Source organism: Falco cherrug, chromosome 6 (genome assembly GCF_023634085.1).
Source record: "Falco cherrug isolate bFalChe1 chromosome 6, bFalChe1.pri, whole genome shotgun sequence".
Taxonomy (NCBI): domain Eukaryota; kingdom Metazoa; phylum Chordata; class Aves; order Falconiformes; family Falconidae; genus Falco; species Falco cherrug.
In genome coordinates, this window is record NC_073702.1 from 80,169,183 (window position 1) to 80,188,547 (window position 19,365).

Here is a 19,365-nt window from a genome sequence, read left to right on the forward strand (position 1 = left end):
CAGAAACAGCGTTTAGCTCAGGCCTGCCCGGCGCTGCGCAGCAAGGCCACAGCCGCCGCACACGCAGCCGCTCTGACGCGCCGCGGGCGGCCGCAGCCCCCAGCACCCGCGGCCGCCCCCGGGCGGGACCCCGCCTCAGGGGTTGCCGAGGTGCCCCCGCTCCGCTGCCGTCACCCCCCGCCGCTGGGCGGCGCTGTGGCCGCTGGGGGCGGCGGACCCCCCCCCCGCTCCGGCACCCGCCGTGACGCCGGCCGGGGGGTGGCGGTTGGGGAGGGGGCGGGGCCGGGCGCCGCTGTTTGGATTTAAACGTTGCAGCGGGAGGGAGCGGGCTCGGCCGGCGGCTCCCGGCTCCCGGTTCCCGGCCGCGGCTTCACCCGGCTGCCGCCTCCCGGCCCCGCCATGGTGGTGCCGGCGCGGCGGGTGAAGACGGAGTACATGAAGCGCTTCAAGGAGCCCAAGTGGGAGTCGTGCGGCGCCTGCTACCTGGAGCTGCTCCGCTACCGCCTCAGCCGCCGCCTCCTGGAGCAGGCGCACCGGCCCTGGCTGTGGGACGGCTGGGAGCAGGACAGCGGCAGCGGCGGCGGCAGCACCGCCGGGTCCCCCTCGCCGCCGGGCGCCGGCAGCCCCGCGGCCGCGCAGGAGGAAGAGGAGGAGGCGGCGGCGACGCCAGCGCCGAGCGAGGCGGGCCGGGCGAGCCCCGGTAGGGAGCGGGGGTGGCGGCGGCGGTGTGGGGGTGGATGAGCTCGGGGGCGCCGCTGCGGCGGGGGCCGTGCGGGCCCTGCCCCTCCGCTGCCGGGCTGTCAAAGATGGCTCCGCCCGGGGCCTGCGGGGTGGCGGTGCGGGGGCGCCCGGCTCGCCTGCTCTCGGGGCGCGGGGGCCCGACGCGGCCCAGCCCGGGCGGTACCTCAGGGAGCGGGTGGCGCTGAGGAAAGGGCCTCACCGAGGGCAGGGTGCCGGGCTCCCCCCGTCCCGCAGCCGCCCAGCGGGGTGTGCCGGCTCGGCGGTGACACCGCTCCCCGCTCGGCCGGCGGAGCCGCAGCTGCCGCATCGGAGGCGTCTCTTGAAGAGCCAAGTGGTGGGAACTCTCATCCTGAGTCACAGCCACTTATGTAAACTGTTGCCATGGGAGCGGAGCATCTCTGCGGTTATATAAGCAGGTTCTCCCGCAAAAGCAGTGGCAAGTTGGACGCTGTGCCAGCGACTGGCGCTTGGTGCGGTGGCTTTCCTGCATCTGCGCATGTAATCTGTCTCTGCCGAACGCTTGGTTCTTAACCCAGACCTGAGGTTTGGTCTTGGGGTTGCAGCTGAGTGCAGGCAGCTGTAGGCCTAAGGAGGTGCAGAGCTGATGGTATTTTGCTCTTTTCTAGCTTGTCTTGCCCTTTGATGTCTCAAAAATTGACTATGCAGAGCAAGTAGACCACTGTCCAGCTTCCCAAGTTAGTATCTTTTTATCCCATAGGATACAGTTTCTTACCTATAATGCAAGAAGACGTCATCTGGCAGCCATTGATAGGTGTTTTGCAAAGTATTTTGGATCAGCTGTAAATGTTGTACAGTAGCAGGGAAAATCCTCGGCAATTGTTCAGCTAAGCCTTGTGCTGCCTGTTGGGTTTTTTGTTGTGTGGTATTTTTTTCAGCTAGATGTGCCTGTTTGGAGTGGGGAGACTAATATGATTCTATGTCCCTTGGGGCCTGAGCTTACCAGAATGATCTGTATTCTGATATTCAAGGCTAAACTGCATTCACTGTCCTTAAGAATACCAGTTATACAAAAGCTTTAGCTACACTGTTATCTCAGAGCCCTGGTGTTTCAGAGCATGCTGGTGATGCAGGGCTTTGCGGTGAGCTGTAGCCCTCATGGCTGGGTGGGCCTGTGGTACCCAGCCCCCATATGGGGGGATACACAGCTGCTAGCTGCCAGGGTAATGTACTCCACTTCTCCAAAGCTGTGCAGTGATGGAAGCACTCCAGTTAGCCAGTATGTAACAAAGTATTAGTGGGTCTAATCTTGCTTTCCTCCCGCAGGCCTTGAGGAAGTTAAACTGCGGAGTATGTGTGGAAGAAGTAAGTATGTAGCATCTCAGAAGCCCTAAGGGTTTGCAAAAGAGCAGGGAATGATTGCGTGGGAAAAGGTGATTTGTTCTGATAGGCAAGTCTAAAGGCTTGGCTTCTAGTGAGGGGAGGGTGGAAGCTGTTGAAGCTGCTCTGGGGACTTTGCATTCCCACCTTTTCTGATGCAGTTTGAACACATGCCAGTCTTGGGCAGTTGCGGTAGGGACCAGAATTTCATTCTTCTGCTCATTGAGCCAGTGGATAGAGCAGGTATTCTCCTATGATCTAGATGGGACTGGCAGTTGCCAAGGCTAGAGACTGCTGGCCAGGGCACTCTGCTCGGTCCTTCACCTGCTCCCTGCTGCTCCTTCTGACTCCTTTCGGGGAAGAGATCTGGCTGGAGTTGCTTGGTAGCCTGATTCTGGTTGTGTTAGCTTTGGCAGTGGGTGAAAGCTGGGTAGCTGTGGATGTGCCGCTTATGTGGGCACTCTGTGGTCAGTGATGGTGTGTGTGACTCTGCGGTGCGTGCGTAGTTGTGTCCTCATTACTCTATCAGTGGCAAAGGGACTGTGGAGCAACAGCAGCCTGCCAAGCCATAGGGTTTTGGGCAATTGTGCCCCTGTAGCTGATGCAACTTTGCCATGGCTGCTGTAAGGGAATGCCTAATGTTCTGTTGGGTCCTTGCTATTTTACACTTAGAATGGGAAAAAAATGGTACCTAACTGTTTCTTTGCCAAGTGGCTTAGGATGAATGTTTGAAGTTCTGCAAGTGTTTAAGAGCTTTGCTAAGCCCTTAGCAAAAGGACTGAGAACAATTCTGCTTAGGCAGCTGGATTTAGTGGAGAAGTGTGTTGTATTAGTGTACATGCTAATACATAAGCAAGTGACTCATTCAGTACTGGACAATTTTGAAGATGTATTTTTCTTTTTTCTGGCTGATTAAAACATGTGGAGGAGATAACATAGAAACTGTTGCTCTGAATCTTCCATTATTTGGCTGCTTTTTTTTCCTCTGGAAGAACTTAATTACACTGAAGCGCTCTGTGGGTAGCTGTGTGTGTTCATGTTGATGATATCTTTTGTCTTCTGAATCTTGACATCCACCCACATGCTGCAGCATCCTGGTTGTTACCTGGCTACTGCTGCTTCCCTCTGTTCTGTGGGGAGCCTGTTTTCTGGCTGAGTGGTATTGACAGTGCTTGTGGCCAAGTGTGTTTGGCCAAGCACTAGTGTTGCCTAGTATCTGAGGTAAAGACCATTTGTGACGGTGTGTGTGGCCACAGTTGCTGCTTTCCCTCAGTAAGACGAGCCTCTGTGTGTTTGTAAAGCAGTTTGTAAATGCTTCTGGTGTGTGTACAGAAAGCTGATGTATGCAGCTTGACTTTAAGGCTTAGTGGTATTGATCTAAGGCACTACCAACATGAATACCTGAGAGAGCACATAGGACAAACGTGTTTTGTCACTGTATCTCATGCCCAGGCTATAGCTGAGCGATACCAAGGTGTGCTTGGTGCAACTTTGGGTTAATTCCTTCTGGCCCTTCACTTGCAGCAGCTGTTTGTGGGACTGTTCTGTAGACCATGCCCAGGCACAGATGTGCTTTAAGCATAATCCAACAACATCTTGACCTAAATCAACTGGTTGAGTTGACACATCCTCAAAACTGTCAACAGAACCCAGTGGGCTGGTAAGTGAAAGACAGGAGCTCTTGGCAGCAGCACTGCTGTCAGACCTGTTGCTTGTGAAATGATACTGCTGCACACACACGGGGAATAAAGCCATCTTTCAATCCTTACTGCCATTTTGCCTTCAGCATTTTTGTGCAGAGGTCTTAAGTGATGGCAGTGACAAGCTTCTATCAAAGCAGTTGCCACACAGTAGTTGGAAAGTGACTGATCTGGATTAGTGCAACTCAGCAGAAGATCCAATTTCAAACTTGTTCCCTGATCTTGTCAGCCATCCTGTTGCAGGCGTATTTGCTGGGAAGGAGTAGCTTGTGATGGGGGAAGGCAACAGTGTTGGTTTAGGGGGTGATGGTACTGTGATTCAAAGATAGGTCAATTACTTTTTTTTGGTTGGAAATGAGCTTTGCTATTAAGCCTGAATTTCTTTCATTCTTTCTGAACTCTGCTGCAGATGAAGCTTCTGTGAATCTAATCAACTGAGCTGCTGTGTTGCTGGTAGCTCTGATACTGCCTCATACAAGATCTGTCTCAAAGCAATGACGTTGCAGTCTATTGCAGCTATAGTAACTATTTTCTACCCAGCCGTAGCCTGTTCATACCCACAAGTGAGCATATGCTGCCTTCAAGAGGCCTTGGAGACCTGCCCTGTTTGCAGAGGTGTTTGTACTAAAGCAGGAAACTGAGTTCTGCCCGTGGCAGTTCAAGCACGAAGTGCTTCTCCTGACCCTGAGGCGATGCTGTAAGAAGCAAACATCTCTATAGAGAGAGAATGCTCGACCCCTGGTACCTGTGGGGCCTAATCAGAAGGTTTTTGGTACTTGGAGTAAGTCTTTGAAATGGGAGTCCTAGCTGCCCCATCGAGCATGAAGTCCCGTGGGAGGGTGAGAAGCTCCACTTGAGCTTTTCCTGCTTGAGCCCAGGAGGGGAGGTGTTACGCAAGCTGGGCAATGCAGCAGGGTTTAAGTGACTTGCTTCTGGGCAGGAGCTTTCAACAGCCATACTGGGTGGGCCTGGCAGCCTTGTTCTGCCTGCTAAGCACTTAATCCCCTCCTGTCCAGTGTGCTCTGCTTAGCATCCATGATGCAGTTTTAAATATTCCTAGCTTTTCCCCTCTCCTGTCTAATCCCTGTAATGCTGCGGCCAGTCAGTTCTGAGTTTCCTGTGTCCGCTGGAGCTGGAAGGTGTTGCGGGTGGTTGGGCTCCCTGAGCCCTTGGGTCTACCTCCTTCCCTGCTATCAACTGCTGCTTTTCTACCTTCCTGTGGAAAGGGATGCTTAACAAAAAGGCTTGGATATAAACTCTAGTTTTAAACAAAAGTCTTAAATAACTGCTAAAGATACCTGCTTTGTGCTTTCACCAACAGAGTTCTGTATAAATGCCTTGTAGGAGTGAATTCACTGAAATACCTGCTCTAATAGTAGGTGCTATAGTATGCTCTGGCATACAGCATTCACCGCAAGACTGTGCGCAGGACTCTGTGTGCCATTTACCCATATGCTTTTATTGCTATTTTGGGACAAGCTGGCTCAATCATTTCTACACCAGCTGGAACTAATCCTAGTGAACAGCATCCCCAGGCACGGCTGTTGCCTTGAAGTAGTATTATCTTGAAGCTAGAGTATCCATGCAATTGCAGAGTCCCTACTTTACTGTATTTTTAAGTCTCTAAATGTCTCCTCTGCTGCTCATGAACTCTGTGGTGCTCCGTTCTGTTGTAGAGAAGGAAGAGGACATTTTCCCTTGAATGGAGGATGGAACAGCTTCCTAAAATAAAAGCACTCCTGTTTCAGAACTGACAGCAGTATGTCCTACTTCAGTGTTTTATTTTCTCAAAACAGTGCATCCTTCTGATAATGGACCTAGCCCTGTCCCTTTTGAGGAGCGGGCTGTGTAGAGAGATGTGTGGATAATATTTCGTAAGAGAATAGCTCTGTGCTGCCTGTTGCAACTGTGATGAATGAGCTGCTTTGTTAGAGGTGAAGCTGTGTGTCCCAGAGCCCAGGACGCTATGCAAAGCAGGTCTTTTACCATGTTGACATCACTGCTGCTTGCTTTTTATCCAGCCTTGGCTGTAATGACTGAAACTATGTGCACCCAATATTTAGATATGTGAAATTCTTTGGGCCATTTTTTCTCACTCTGTCACTCCTTTGGCCTTGACTGCTTTTCTTGGTTGTTTTGTGGGGGCAGACACTCAGCTGAATTCTTAACAAATACAGCTTCAAATCCTTTTAACACTGCTGGCTAGTCTTAACCAAATACTCAGCTGTACTGCGTTTTCATCTGTAGATGAATGCTGCACCTGCACAGCTTGGAAGTGTGTATAGGTTAGCTTGAACCAGGGCCACTGTGCTGGTTGGCAGCAAGCAGAAGATGTGCTGGCAAGACTAATGGCTAGCAGGAGAGCGCATGAGGCTCGCCTTATGGGAATGCTGGGGCATGTGGCAAGCCTTCGTGTCTTTACAAGCACAAAGTGAGTGTAAGAGTAAATGGGTCCTTAACCAGTGTGCCAGGCAGGTAACTTCCATTTCATCAGAGCTGGATGGATGCAGAAGCGAAATTAAAGCAGTGTCAGATTGGGCATGTACTTGCTTGACTAGTTAAATCATAGCAATTAGCGAGAATGATTGCTATTTTGTCACAGGGTTTGCAAGCCCTTCTGCTTTTAATGAAGCCACTTAGGCAAAATTTGTGCTAGTTGTCTGTGGTCAACCTCTCAATATGTAAGCAAGCCTTAAACTAGGTGAACTGCACCGGCGGAGGAATTCCCTCTGTATGTGCCAGGTATGCTGGTGGTGGCTGGAAGTGCCGAGACTCGGAACAGAGGTAGCTTGCAGGTGGTCCCTACCACAATCAGAAATAGATGGTGTGGCAGAAAACTTGCAAGTTCGGTGTGTTTGTCGCAGAGTTTGAACTGTATCACTGTTTGTCTAGCAGAAAGCAGCACCTAATGTTCAAAGGTGGACACTTGAAGGGAATCGCTTATTAGTGGACTGTTACGCTGTTAGCTTAATGAAAGGCTTTAGTTGCCTTTACATAAAAGGCACGGCTGGCCTTAAAGAGGATTCGGATCACGATGTCTGCTTGTGCCCACAATGCTTGGGGGCCATGTTCAATGTCTAACCTCAACTTGTGCAGACTACTGTAGAAGATTTGCAGGATGGAGAACTAAACCAGGGTTCTGAGTATTTACTTTTTCCCAAAGTAATATTTCACTAATGTACTGAAAGCAATGTATTTGATTACTGTCATAGAATCATTTAGGTTAGAAAGGACCTTTAAGATCATGAAGTCCAATCGTTAACCTAGCACTGCCAAGTCCACCACGAAACCATGACCGTAAGTACCATGTCTGTTTTTCAAATACTTTCAGGGCTGGGGACTCGACCACTTCCCTGTGCAGCCTGTTCCAATGCTTGATAACCTTCTTGGTGAAGAAATTTTTTCCAATATCCAATCTAAACCTCCCCTGGTGCAACTTGAGGCCATTTTCTCTTGTTCTATCACTTCTTGGGAGAAGAGACTGACTCCCACCTGCCTACAACCTCCTTTCACATAGTTGTAGAGAACCATAAGGTTCCCCCTGAGTCTTTTTCCTCTCCAGACTAAACACCTCCGGTTCCCTCAGTTGCTCCTCCTAGGACTTGTTCTCTAGACCCTTCCCCAGCTCTGTTGCCTGTCTCTGGACACACTCCAGTATCTCTATCCTCTTGTGGTGAGGGGTTCAAATCTGAACATGGGATTTGAGGTGCAGCCTCACCAGTGCCCAGCACAGGGGGACAATCACTGCCCTGGTCCTGCTGGCCACACTGTTTCTGATACAAGCCAGGATGCTGTTGGCCTTCTTGGCTAGCACGCTGGCTCATATTCATCTGGCTGTTGACCAGCACCCCCAGGTCCTTTCCCACCAGGCAGCTTTCCAGCCACTCTTCCCCAAGCCTGTAGGGTTGCATGGGGCTGTTGTGACCCAAGTGCAGGACCTGGCACTTCTTGTTGAACCTCATACAGTTGGCCTTGGCCCACTGCTCCAGCCTGGCCAGATCCCTCTGCAGAGCTTTCCTGCCTTCAAGCAGACCAGCTCCGCCCCCCCCCCCCCAACTTGGTGTTGTCTGCAAACTTACTGAGGGTGCACTTGATCTCCCTGTCCAGATCATTGATAAATATATTAGTTTAGTATTAACAGTTCAAGACCTCTTGTTACCAGTTAGTAATACTTTACAGGTCTCAAGGGTGGAAAAAAAAAATCTTTGGCTGTTCTTTTCCAGTCAGTAATTGTTATCCATGGGCATTTACTTGACTATATTTAATCACAGAATCATATTTAATGATGTTATAAAACAGACTTGTTCAAAACCACTTATATCCTTATGGTAAGGCATGACTTTCTTACCAGCCTTTTAGATTAATGAAGTATTGCAGTGCTATACCAGATACTGGCTTTCCTCATCTCAAGTCTAACACCCAAATTTTTGTGTATAAGTAGCAGTATATGCTTCAGGGAACCTCAAGAACTGCTGACTGTGAGGCACCACAGAGGAAAACTAGTTTCTCCATACCTCTGTAATGCAAGAAGATTAGATCTTAAGAAACAGTTGTTTGTGTTTTTATTACTTAATGTCTCATACTGCTGATTCAGCCATCAGTGTTGATCTACATCTGCAAATTAACAATGATACAGGCTTTAAATTCTTCCTCCCAAACCTTATTTTACAAACCCAATGCCTAGGGGACAAATGCTGGACCCTTGTTATGGAAGGTTTAAAAAGCGCGTGTGGAGGAAATAAGGCTCAGAGAGCACTGCCTGTAGAGTGTGGTACTTTACAGAACAGACAGCAAGGGCGATGTCTGTCGCTTTGTATGTCTTTGCTTCATGCTCCCCGCTCCTCCATAAACAGAAAACCATAGTCGAGATGTATGTGTAATCAGGGAGCTTGAAAATGAATCACCTTTTTTTTTCAGTGGAAGCTTATAACATGAGTGATTTAATATTGCACATAGTCTTATCAGGCTTCATCACTGGCTGGCTGGCAGCATTTCCAAGGCATTCGGCAGTCCATCTGTTTGCTGTCTGAAAGATGGAAGGATGAAATAGTGAAGATGGAAGATCGCTGGGAACAGTCTTTAAAATGCTGCCTGAAGCCATTTGTTTTCTGTAGCCTCACTAGCAAAAGGCATGTTTAAGTATGTGAAAGCTGATGTACAGAGGGATGGGCTTGAAATATTGTAGTCACTAGAGAAAGAATGAAGGCATTTAAGCAGGGTATATATCTGTTGCTAAGGAATAATGACTTCTTCCATTTCTAAAAAAGGCACAGCTTCAGTGATGTATTAAGAGAAGCCGTGCAAATCAGATGTTAATATGTTATCATTGGGAGCTTAAAGCATAACTTGATTATTTCCTTTCTTTAGAGAAAGGAAGAGAAGATCAAGAAAAGCAGCAGAAGGAAGAGCAAGAAAAAACTGTAGAACACACTTCTGTAAAGGAAGCAGACAAAACCAGCCGTACAGGACGCCGTCCAAGCCAAAGTGCCTTGTCCAGTCGTAATGATCGAAGATCAGCCAAAAGTCCTCAAAAGACAGATGCACCAAAGCAGAATAAACATCCATTTGCCCTGTATGGGTGGGGTGAAAGACAGACAGATACTGGTAGCCAGAAAACTCACAATGTCTGTGCTTCTGCTTCAGCAAATGATGTAAGTAAAAGTTTCAACAACAAAAAGTTGTTTTGTTAAAGGGTGGCGACTACTTAGTGCTTGGGTAAGACATATATCTCATACCTAGGTAAAACTTCTCAGGGATGCTTTTGAGTGCATGAAGATTCCAGCAATAAATTTTTTAAAAAAATAAAATATGTAGTAATAAACCTGAAGAGGTTTGATATGTCCAAATCAAATAGCTCTTAACTGTTAATTGGTTTTGAAACGTCCCATGTTTGACTAATCCTTGCAAGTTCTGATTAAAACTTGGCTATCTTGTTTCTGGCTGTTATAAATGTATTTTTGCATTCTGAACCTCACGAAAACAAGAGAAAAGCAGCAGGCAGTTAGCACCAGGCACCCCACAGCAGACATGTATATAAACACTGGGGTAGCACTTGTGCTGTGGAAGAGTGACTTTTGCTGGGGTGCTTCTGAGGAATAGGAGCCTTACTGAGAAGGTACAAATGCTCTACTGCTAGAATGTCTGTCGGGCAGCCTGTTCCAGTGGGCTGCCAGCAGGGAACTTTTTGCTGAGAGTGGAATGGGCTGTCAGATAGCTGATTGATTGCAGGGTTGATGTAAATACCAGCAAAATAGCACAAATAAAATTTATACGGTCATGGACAGCACTAGGATTCCGCTGTAGCGGGGTCTGTTTTCTGGCTTAGCAAGAAACACTAAGGTTGGAGTCTTATAGTAGATCAGTTTCTTTTTCTGTAATGCTCATGGCCTGGTAAAATGTAATCATTAATTCTATCCCTGCTAGTGTCTTGTCTTTATCTTGCTACGAATTTAGAGTCTGAATTTATGACCCAAGATACCGGAGGACTAAGGTGGGTGGTGGTCTTGATGTATAAGGTAGAGCTGACTTCCAGTGGGCTGCTTTGGAAGGAGTTTGAAGCACAGTCTTTTACTTCCTGACAGGTCAACCTTTGAGGGAAACGTGGAACTTGGGCCTTGCAGCTCTTGAAAGAAGCTGCCCTTCCTGATAGTGGACACTGTTAATGGGTTGATAAGCTTTGGTCAGCAGAGGAAATAGTTGACTGGTGCCTTATGTTGAAGCTTAACAGAGGCTGATGCCTGTCTTGAGCAGAGATATTTATGCTTTCTAAGACTTCTACGTTTCTTATTCTAGAAACAGTTACAGAACCCCTAAGATCAGGTCTTGAGCTGGAGTGAATGGCCAGGATGCTTCTGAAACCCTTCCAATTACGTGGTGGTTTGTCACCAAGGATGTCTCTTTAATTGGGAACTGACTACTTAATGCCCGGCTAGGTCACTTTTCTTAAATGTTTGAAAAGTGTTACTTTCCCCTAATTGAGATGGGAGACAGTTTTAAATCTGGAGACAGAAGCAAGCAAACATAGAAGCTGGCTCTTAAGACTAAGTTTGGGGAAAATATGATAATTTATTAACATAAAAATGCGGGTGTGCCTGCAGCATATTGTCAAGATGAAGTTCTTCAGTCTCTAGGGATTTGCCTTACTATTATGGCGCTGTTTTTTAAGGTATGCTTGGGCATACTGAGGATGTTTAAGAATTTAAAAATGGTAGAAATAAGAGAATTGAGACTTTTAGAATATGTCACAGTAGGATTGAGAAACATTCCAGATTTTTGCAGTTGTTTAATAGTGTGAAGTGGGAATGATAATGCAGAATAGAAATTGAGGCATTTTTATATATAAAAAAACCCCTGTGCTTTTCTTGTTAGTGGTACAAGTTAAAGAAGAAAATATAATCTTGCCAGCAAACCCCACTTCTTCAGGATGGGGACTGGGACAAATACAAAGTGATCCTTAGTTTTCCTGAAGGGGGGTGTGTGTGTCCCTAGGCTGTTTTGCTGCTGTAATACTAACTCTGGTCTTTTAGATTCATGAATCTGCTCTACGAGCAAAGAACAGGAGACAAGTGGAGAAAAGGAAGCTTTCTCAGAGGCGAGTACGATCAGCAGAAGCAGAGACAGCCTGGCGAATAAAGCCCTCCCCACCAGATAACCCGTGGATGACAGAATATATGAGATGCTACTCAGCGAGAGCTCTGTGAATTTGCATTCCCTTGGGCATCTTCAAAAGAAGTTACGCATATCAGGACACTGGTGCAAGGAACCAAACTACTTATGCAAGGTTTTTATAGGGAGTTTCCAGCTGTTAAAATATTTGTTACAATGTTTTTATCTTGGCTACCTACCTCACAGTGGGGTGTATCGTTGGAGCCATAACATTTGAAGAGGCTTTCAGATATAGCTACCCAAACTTTTAAAACAATTCCCCTTTTGGGAATTTTTCTAATACTTCAGTTGACTTGTTGTGGGGGTGGGAGGGGGGAGACCTTAGCATACGGGGAGTCAAAGCAAACACCTTTTAAAATCTTGGTTACAACTAATCTGTTGTCCCTTATTTTAAAAGTCCAAGTCACAGGGAGGTGGTCTTGGGGAAAGACTTTAAAGGTGTGATGGAGGTGCCTTTGCATTTATAGTACTATCTGACTTAATATACTTTTTTGGTAGAAGTATTAAGTCAGGCAGCAGGAAAGCCAGTGGCTCTGGTAAGCAGCACTAATAAATGTAGATGCTTTAGGCAGGCAAATACCAAGTATTGTCTGTATATAGAAATTTTCAAAAAAACCCCTTTGTTCAATTAGTGAATCTGCCAATGCTAACTTTTATTGTTATTTCTAAGGTCGTTAGAGTAAACTACTAATTTTCAGGGCAAGGAGCAGCTACAGGATTGTTTTGTTGTTGCTGTGCCTGTTGTACCAAATAACTGATGTAGACAATCATTAGCTGATAGCTGCTGCTCAATAAGCAGTTGCTTGTTCTACCAGTATCAAGTTGTACCACTGTATTAAGCTTGTGGTCACACTTACTCCACACTTAATCACGTAGACGCATTTATTGAAGGAGAGGGCTGGCTCCTATCTAGTGAAGCCTATTTTTAACACAAGAATTATCTGCTCTGCTCAGTGGGGGTCAGAGTGCAATAAGCATTCCATTTGGTGGTACTGTACAAGTATACTGTTAAAAGGTTTTAAACTTAAATCGCGTTGATGAAACTTGTAGAGAAGTTCTGAGAAGCTTTCTGCCTCTCAAAATTCATGCAGAACCCCTCACTATAGAGGGGTGAGGGCTAGGGGAAGGAGAGTTGTACCTTTTAGTAAATAAGAACATATAATGGAGTTTGAGCACTCTTGCTTTGTAGGTCCTACTTCTATATAGTAAGGCATTGTGATACCCTCAGTGTTTGGTTGTCTTTTTCCCTTAAGCTGCTGTAAATTTTTTTTTTTCAGTTTGATAACTAAGCTTTAGGCAGATTATTGCTGTAGTTGTGAGCTTCAAAGTTTTGTTCAGATGTTGTGTGTTAGTGACATATGTTGGTTATCTCATTTTAATTGTTTCGAAGCTTGTGTTTTACAGACTGGACACCTTCTCACAGGAAGCACACTTGCACTTCTGCAGCAGAAACCTGCACCAGTCTTAGCTTCATTCCACAATTCCAGTGTGTTAGCAGGACTCTAGAATTACTACAGCAACACAGCTATGTGCTTAGTGGAAAGTTTGGTTTGTGTTATTGAAGGAAAGTAATTGTGCATAGGGACCAAGCCCTGCTGCCTCCTAGTGTTCATTACATCGGTAAAGGTTTCATTACTCTCAGTTCTAGTCTTGCTAAGATCTCCTGGAATCTGTGAAATTATAATGTTTTTTACCTGTTGTCTTAAGCATAAGGCTATAAAAATACAGGCAACTCCTGCTGAGGCTACCTACTAGGGATCTTAGAGCTCTTAAGTCTGGGAATGCAAAATAGCATTTGTTTTATGCACAGCAAAATTAATGTAGTCCAACTTAAGACAACCCACAGGCTAGAACTTCCTAAAACTTCAGAACAGTGCCCAAAACTGAGGCAAACTATTCCAAAGGATGCCTTTAATTCCGTATGAGATTCTCTTAATTTCCTTTTGTGTTTTCCTCTTTAAATAGCTGCTGTAAATATGCTTAAGTTGCATCTGATGCTGTCTCGATTCAGAAATCTAAACTAGCTTTGAGCAACACTATCAAAGCACTAATTCAGTAGCGTTTAACAGCCTTATCCACCAAGAATTCTGCCTGTCCCTGTTGCCCACAAGCTTCGTAGGCTTCATGTAAATACAGCAGATGGACGGTGCTCTCAGTACATTTTTGTCAGTTTCCTTGATTGTATAGGGCAGGGCTCATCTTGCCATGCTTTCAAAGACAGCTCCTACAGTTCTCTTCCCACTGAGAAGGGAAAAGCCAAGATGACTATATGCCTGCCTTAAGCACCCATTTTTGGGTAAGATGGATCTCCTGTTAGATGTTGGACTTTCCAATAATTATAGAAGGCTTAAATGTCTCCTGCCTTGGATACAGGGTACCAAACTTAAAATGTCTCAAACAGGCTTGTTCAGGTGTTCTGCTGAGCAGGAGAATCTTTGACAGCATCAGGGCTGCTGTGTACTGAGGAAATGATCCAGTTCTTATCCGTGTCTGGTCAAGAGCTGTTCCCCACCAAGACAGCAGTGACACCAATCGGGTCATGTGAGTCACTGTCATGCTTTTTCAAAGAGTCTGTAGCTAAAAATAATGCTGGGTGCTATGTTGGTACCATCTTGCTTTAAGTAATATAATGCCTGAAGTGAGGGGTAAATTATTCTGTGAATCAGGTAGCCTTCCTGCATTTGGGCAATGACGAAAAATAAAAGGCTAGTAGGTTTGCTTAGACTGTGAAACAGTATAGTTCTGGTCACTGCAAGTTGTATATGCAAAATATTTGGCATCTGCAGGCTGAAGTCTGGAAAAATGTTATTTTAGTGTTTTGATGTTAACAAACAAAAAGCCAAATTACTTGGAAAGCAGAACTTTTCAAGTGTAAAAGCTTTAACTATATTTCATAGATTCTTACAGGAGGTGGCTGTTTTGCATCAAACTGGACTCACTAAAAACCAGAAAACGTAGTGAATGTCACCCTATCAATTAAGGAAGTTCTGAAATTTGTCTTGCATGGACTCTTGAATTCAGCTAAGTGATGAACACTTCTCACTCCTGTTTTAGAAGTAAAACTTTGTAAGAACACAGTAAATACTCAGTTGTCCAAAGTCTTCATTAAAATAGTTGTTTATTCCTTTTTGTTTCTCAAAGTACTTAGGTAAGTGAAACAAGACTTCTACAATGTGTAATGCTGCAATTTATAGTGTTGTGAAGACTAGTGTTTACAATGTAGAAATGCGTAAGAATGTTTCTGTAAAATACAGTAGCATGCCTGTTCAGTCACTGCTGTCAAATCTCTGCAACTATAAATTACAGAATTTTCCACTGGAAGCTGAGATAGTCAAAGCGATAGCTAAACTTAAAAGCCAAACTTAACAAAACTGAGGGGCAGACCTGAATTTTTGGTAAGAATTTTATCCAGGTAGCAAATGCACGTTTTAATAAATTTTTTTAACTTCTAGGGAAGTATATCTGATCTTTTTTTTTAATGGCTTAATGCAGTGCCACTGAACTATAAAGGCCTCTCTTATTATTGTTTTTTTTTTTTACTGTGATAGGGACCAAAAGCTAGCAACAAGGGCCTTGTGTGTGGTAACCTGGATGTTCCAGTTTATTTTCCAGCTCACTTAGTGCACTCAGCAGCAAAGCCATATGTGGAACCTGACTCAACACCTTGGCAGTAGCCCCTGTAAAATCAGGGGTACAGGTGAATGGAAAGCTGCCTCGGCTACTGTTAGCACTGAATTCACTTTAAAAACAATAGGGAAATATCATCTAAGCTTGAAGCAATATGTGTTTTTTAAAGTTTTTAAACAGCATTTGTTTTTAATGCTTCTATATTGTCTATATTTACTAGTGTAGTGTCAACTTGTATATGTGAATAAAATAAGTGACACAAAGTGCCTTGACTGCTTGTACTGGGTTTTTTCCATTACCAGATGCTTTAGTCTCTGCATGCCAACTGTGGCTTCTGCTTGTCCCATGTATTCTCTCCTGGAAAGTAAGTGACAGGCTTCTGTAATGATGGGTGTTGGCTAAAGGCTTAGATTACAGTTACAGGTCTATCTGAGAGCTGAGCTTGTCTATGTTCCTCCTGTAACTCTGCCACAGATTCTCAATACCCTTTCCTAGTCTGACTGGCTTTTTCTGTCACTGAGGGTGGGGAAAAAAACTGAATCTAAAATAGCTGCCTGAACTGCTATGCATGGTGAAGCCTTTGGGAATCTAAATTCAGAGCTTTGGAAAAAAAAAAAGGTAACATGGGGAGGAGGGGAAAGGAAGCTGCATCACTTAGCAAAGGTTAAGCTATTTGTACCATTGTACTTGTTCTACTAAAGGATGGTTAAACTGAAGTGCTACAGTAAATGAGACCTGTGTTTTTACTCCTGTGGATTTACAATGTATTTCTTGAGAATTTTATAGCATTAATTGTTCAGCAAGTAATCAGTTTTTATAGTGTGTGTTTTTAAGGATTTATGGGAGCTATGTATTTTTGAGCCATAAGGTGCCTAACTGAATACAAAGACCAGATGAAATGGGTCAACTGTAAATTCAATCTGTATTGCCTAATAGTCAGGAAAATCACCTTTTTTGCTTTAGCTTTTTTAAAGCACAGACTTCTGAGGCCACATTCTCCAAGACACCTAGACGGATCCATCTCATCCCTAGTCAGCAGCACAGAAAGACACAAGGAAGCAGGTGCAGCTCTGCAGCCATAGGAGACACAGAGGGAAAGCTCCCTACCACTCCTCTTGAACAGGGGGTCACAGCAGGGCTGGGGCTGGCCCATGTCACGGGCAAAGCTGCCCCCACAGAGGGCAATGAGGGCCCTGGGCCCTGCTCCTGGGAAATACCCTGAAGCCCTCCACCTCCTTTAGCTGCTGCTTTCCCTGCCATGTACTGACTACACAATGAATTTAGAAAAAGTGTTGTTTTCAAGACCATCTAGGTTTCTTACGTTTTAGACTTCACTTTACAAGTTCTGCTTGCTGAAGTAAATAGAAAGTACCTAGAAAATCAAGAAAGATTTTTTTTTATTTGGTGCTGGATACAAGCATTAAATAGTGTAGGCCAACAGACTCATTAAAAGGCAAGACAGGCTTTAATAAGACATTTAAATCTTTCAACGGTCTGAACAGCTAAAGCTCCACATCCAATAAATCCTAGGATATAGGTACCCAGTACTGGTTCATGTAAAACTCCCAAGCCATCTTGCTTTGGTAAAGTAAGAATTTTACACTAAAATAATACATAATGTAACCTACCTATAACTTACCGATGAGGTGAGCTAGGTTTGGTTTGCTGTGTCAACTGTAATGCTAAAGGCTAAAATCTGTTCCAGGGCTATTATTGGCATGAGGTTTATTCCTAGAAATAAAAACCCTCAGAGAAGAAATAGTGAACTATAGCTTGTATGGGTAAGAGCTATTGCTTCCAACAGTATTTCCCTCCGGAGTTGCCAGTTTAGAAAGTGTTTTTTTTAAAATGTTAGCAAGATATGCAGCATAAAAGGTTGCAATACTACAAAACATGCACATTAACCTGGTTAATGTGTGTACAGAAAGAATATACATTAAAAGAATAATAAAACTGGCAAACCTCATTATAATGACACCATTCTTTCCTTCCAGGTAGGAAGGGGACAGCTTGAGACTGTTGGTTACAGAAAGGTTAAAACTGTGCTTACTGCTTATTAACTACAGACACTTGACCAAAATGATCATAAGAACTAAGTATACAAAAGAGCCCAGTCCTGTATGCAAAGGGAAAAGGACAGGAAGTAGTCTAAGAAAATCTGTGCCAACTCCCTAAAATTTCTACTGAAAAGCAGTAGAGTTAATTAACAGCACTCCCCTGCTCCTTTCAACTGCTACTGTAATGATGGAAAGGAACTTTGATCCACAGCCAAGACTACCCCTTCAACCACTGTAAGAGTGACAGGAGACCTTTAGCTTTACTGGTGCCATGTCCCAGCTGATAAGCAAGTACTCTGCTTTCACCTTTGTCAGTGTACCAAGAAACCTGATTAGATAGTGGTAAAGAGGGGAACAGACTCCCCAGTACTTTGTCTTTTTCCAGAACTGGTTTGGGGATTTGGAACCAACACCATCTCCTTCAAGAGACTTGCTTTGGGTAGTTACTTCCAGTTCTGTGTACTGGAAGCCAAAATAAACTCAGTGAGGATTAAGACAGGTAAGTTTCTTTGTAGTTCTTTGATGCTCTTGTAAATGCAGTTAAGCTGCTTCAAAAATACTTTACACTCTCACCAGGCAGAAGATACTCCTTGGAAATAACTGCTGTTAGTTAGGCAGCAAATCAAATCTTAAATATAACCTTGGAGAGATACAAACAACTTAGGCTGTTGGGTCCATAGGCTTTTCAAGTACAGACCAAACTCATCTCCTTTTAATTCAGAGATGACCTAAGGTATATAGTTTTCATATAAGCATTCATTTGAACCAAAAATACCAGGAGAAAGGGAATAGTTTTAAACACAACTCTAATTGCATAAATGATGGCATACCTCTGGGTAGCATTCTTGTTTTGCTCTCGTGCTTTAACTGCCCTCTGAATTACACTGTTAAGTTCAGTTTTCTGGTTTAGTTTTTAAACATGCACTTGACAAGTAACCCTTAAATAGAAAATACTCATATATAGAAAATAATAAAGCATGTTTGACCTTGTAATTTTAGTACTGAGTTCTGACCAAATGAATTATTTTGTGTTTTCCAAGGAGACATTCAATTAGGTGTATAACTAAGTAAAGATGTCACTAGTGATTCTCATCAGTACAAGTGAAATTGTCCCTCTGAACTGGGAGAATTCAGCTACCTCCAGAAACACGAGCTTAGTTCTGCAGCTGCTTGTCTGGCAAAGCAATAGCCCCGGGTTTCTTACCTGATCAGTTGTCACAGCACTGTGAAAACAATACACAATATTTAGACACGTTGCAAGTCTCTTCTGTCTCCAGCTGAGGAATGAAGACAAGATTCCTAGTCTCTTGCCCCATGCCTGTTCCCCACAATAAAGAGAGGGCAGGAAAGAAAGTCTGAATTGTGTTTTAGCATGGGGAGGGGCGGGGGGCAGGAATCAGTACCAAGGCTGAAATTCCCGTTGAGTTTCACAGGAAGAAAGAACTCCTTAAGTAGTATGCCTGGGTTTTCCCTTTCCCTTTCCACAAGTCTCCTGGGGGCAATATGTATAATGGACTCACATGAAGTTCAAAGGCAAAGCTCCAGCAAGACAGACTGCAAATTCCTAATTTTAAAGCCTAATTCTAAAATTAAAGTTTTTGAACTTAATGAATTTTTAAGAAATTAGTATTTTAGATTTCATACTCTCAGGCTATTTTAGAACCACCCACCGGGGTGCAGCACTACTTCACCAGGTGTGCTTCAACAGAGATCATATATATTCACAGCTGATCGTTCCGTGATGAAAGATTAGGAGAACTCCTGCTGTGGTAACTCTCCACAAGCCCATGGCCCTGCCCTAGAATTACAACACACACAGATGATGCACATTTTCTGTTCACATACACATTCCACCTTCATGATGCCAGTGCTATACAAAACATCAGGACCGAGAAAAAAAATCCAAGTCAGTCAACAGCCATTTGAGAGACTTCAAACGTATTTTTTCAAAACTTTTGAACTTTGATAAAAGAGCTTCAGAAATTATTTAAGAACTGTGATAAAACAGGATATGTGAATGTCAACAAAAATTACTTTTCCAAGTTGTCATATTAGTAAATGTAACTGTGGGTCCTAACCACATGTTGAAAATCAGTCATGCCAACATCTTGTTATAATGTGGCAAGCTAAATAAGAAAAAAATATAACCACCACCCCTCACCAACAGTGCCAGTGGTTTTATAATTCAGGTCATAAATATAAACTATTGTGCGGCAAACAAACATGGCAAAGCCTAC

The 19,365-nt window shown here is 44.4% G+C and overlaps 1 protein-coding gene across 1 annotated transcript; it reads left to right on the forward strand.

The window, feature by feature from the left end:
• The first annotated feature begins 281 nt into the window (after positions 1 to 281).
• On the forward strand, positions 282 to 15,338 carry CCSAP (centriole, cilia and spindle associated protein). Its single transcript, XM_055713885.1, has 3 exons — positions 282 to 700; positions 9,147 to 9,430; positions 11,306 to 15,338. The coding sequence occupies exons 1-3, from the start codon at positions 400 to 402 to the stop codon at positions 11,477 to 11,479; spliced, it is 759 nt and encodes a 252-aa protein (XP_055569860.1). The 5' UTR covers positions 282 to 399; the 3' UTR covers positions 11,480 to 15,338.
• Positions 15,339 to 19,365: the final 4,027 nt, after the last annotated feature.

Coding starts and splice junctions, on each gene's coding strand:
- CCSAP (XM_055713885.1), top strand. CDS start 400: ATGGTGGTGCCGGCGCGGCGGGTGAAGACGGAGTACATGAAGCGCTTC. Junction 701..9,146: donor GGCGGGCCGGGCGAGCCCCG/GTAGGGAGCGGG, acceptor TCCTTTCTTTAG/AGAAAGGAAGAGAAGATCAA. Junction 9,431..11,305: donor CTTCTGCTTCAGCAAATGAT/GTAAGTAAAAGT, acceptor CTGGTCTTTTAG/ATTCATGAATCTGCTCTACG.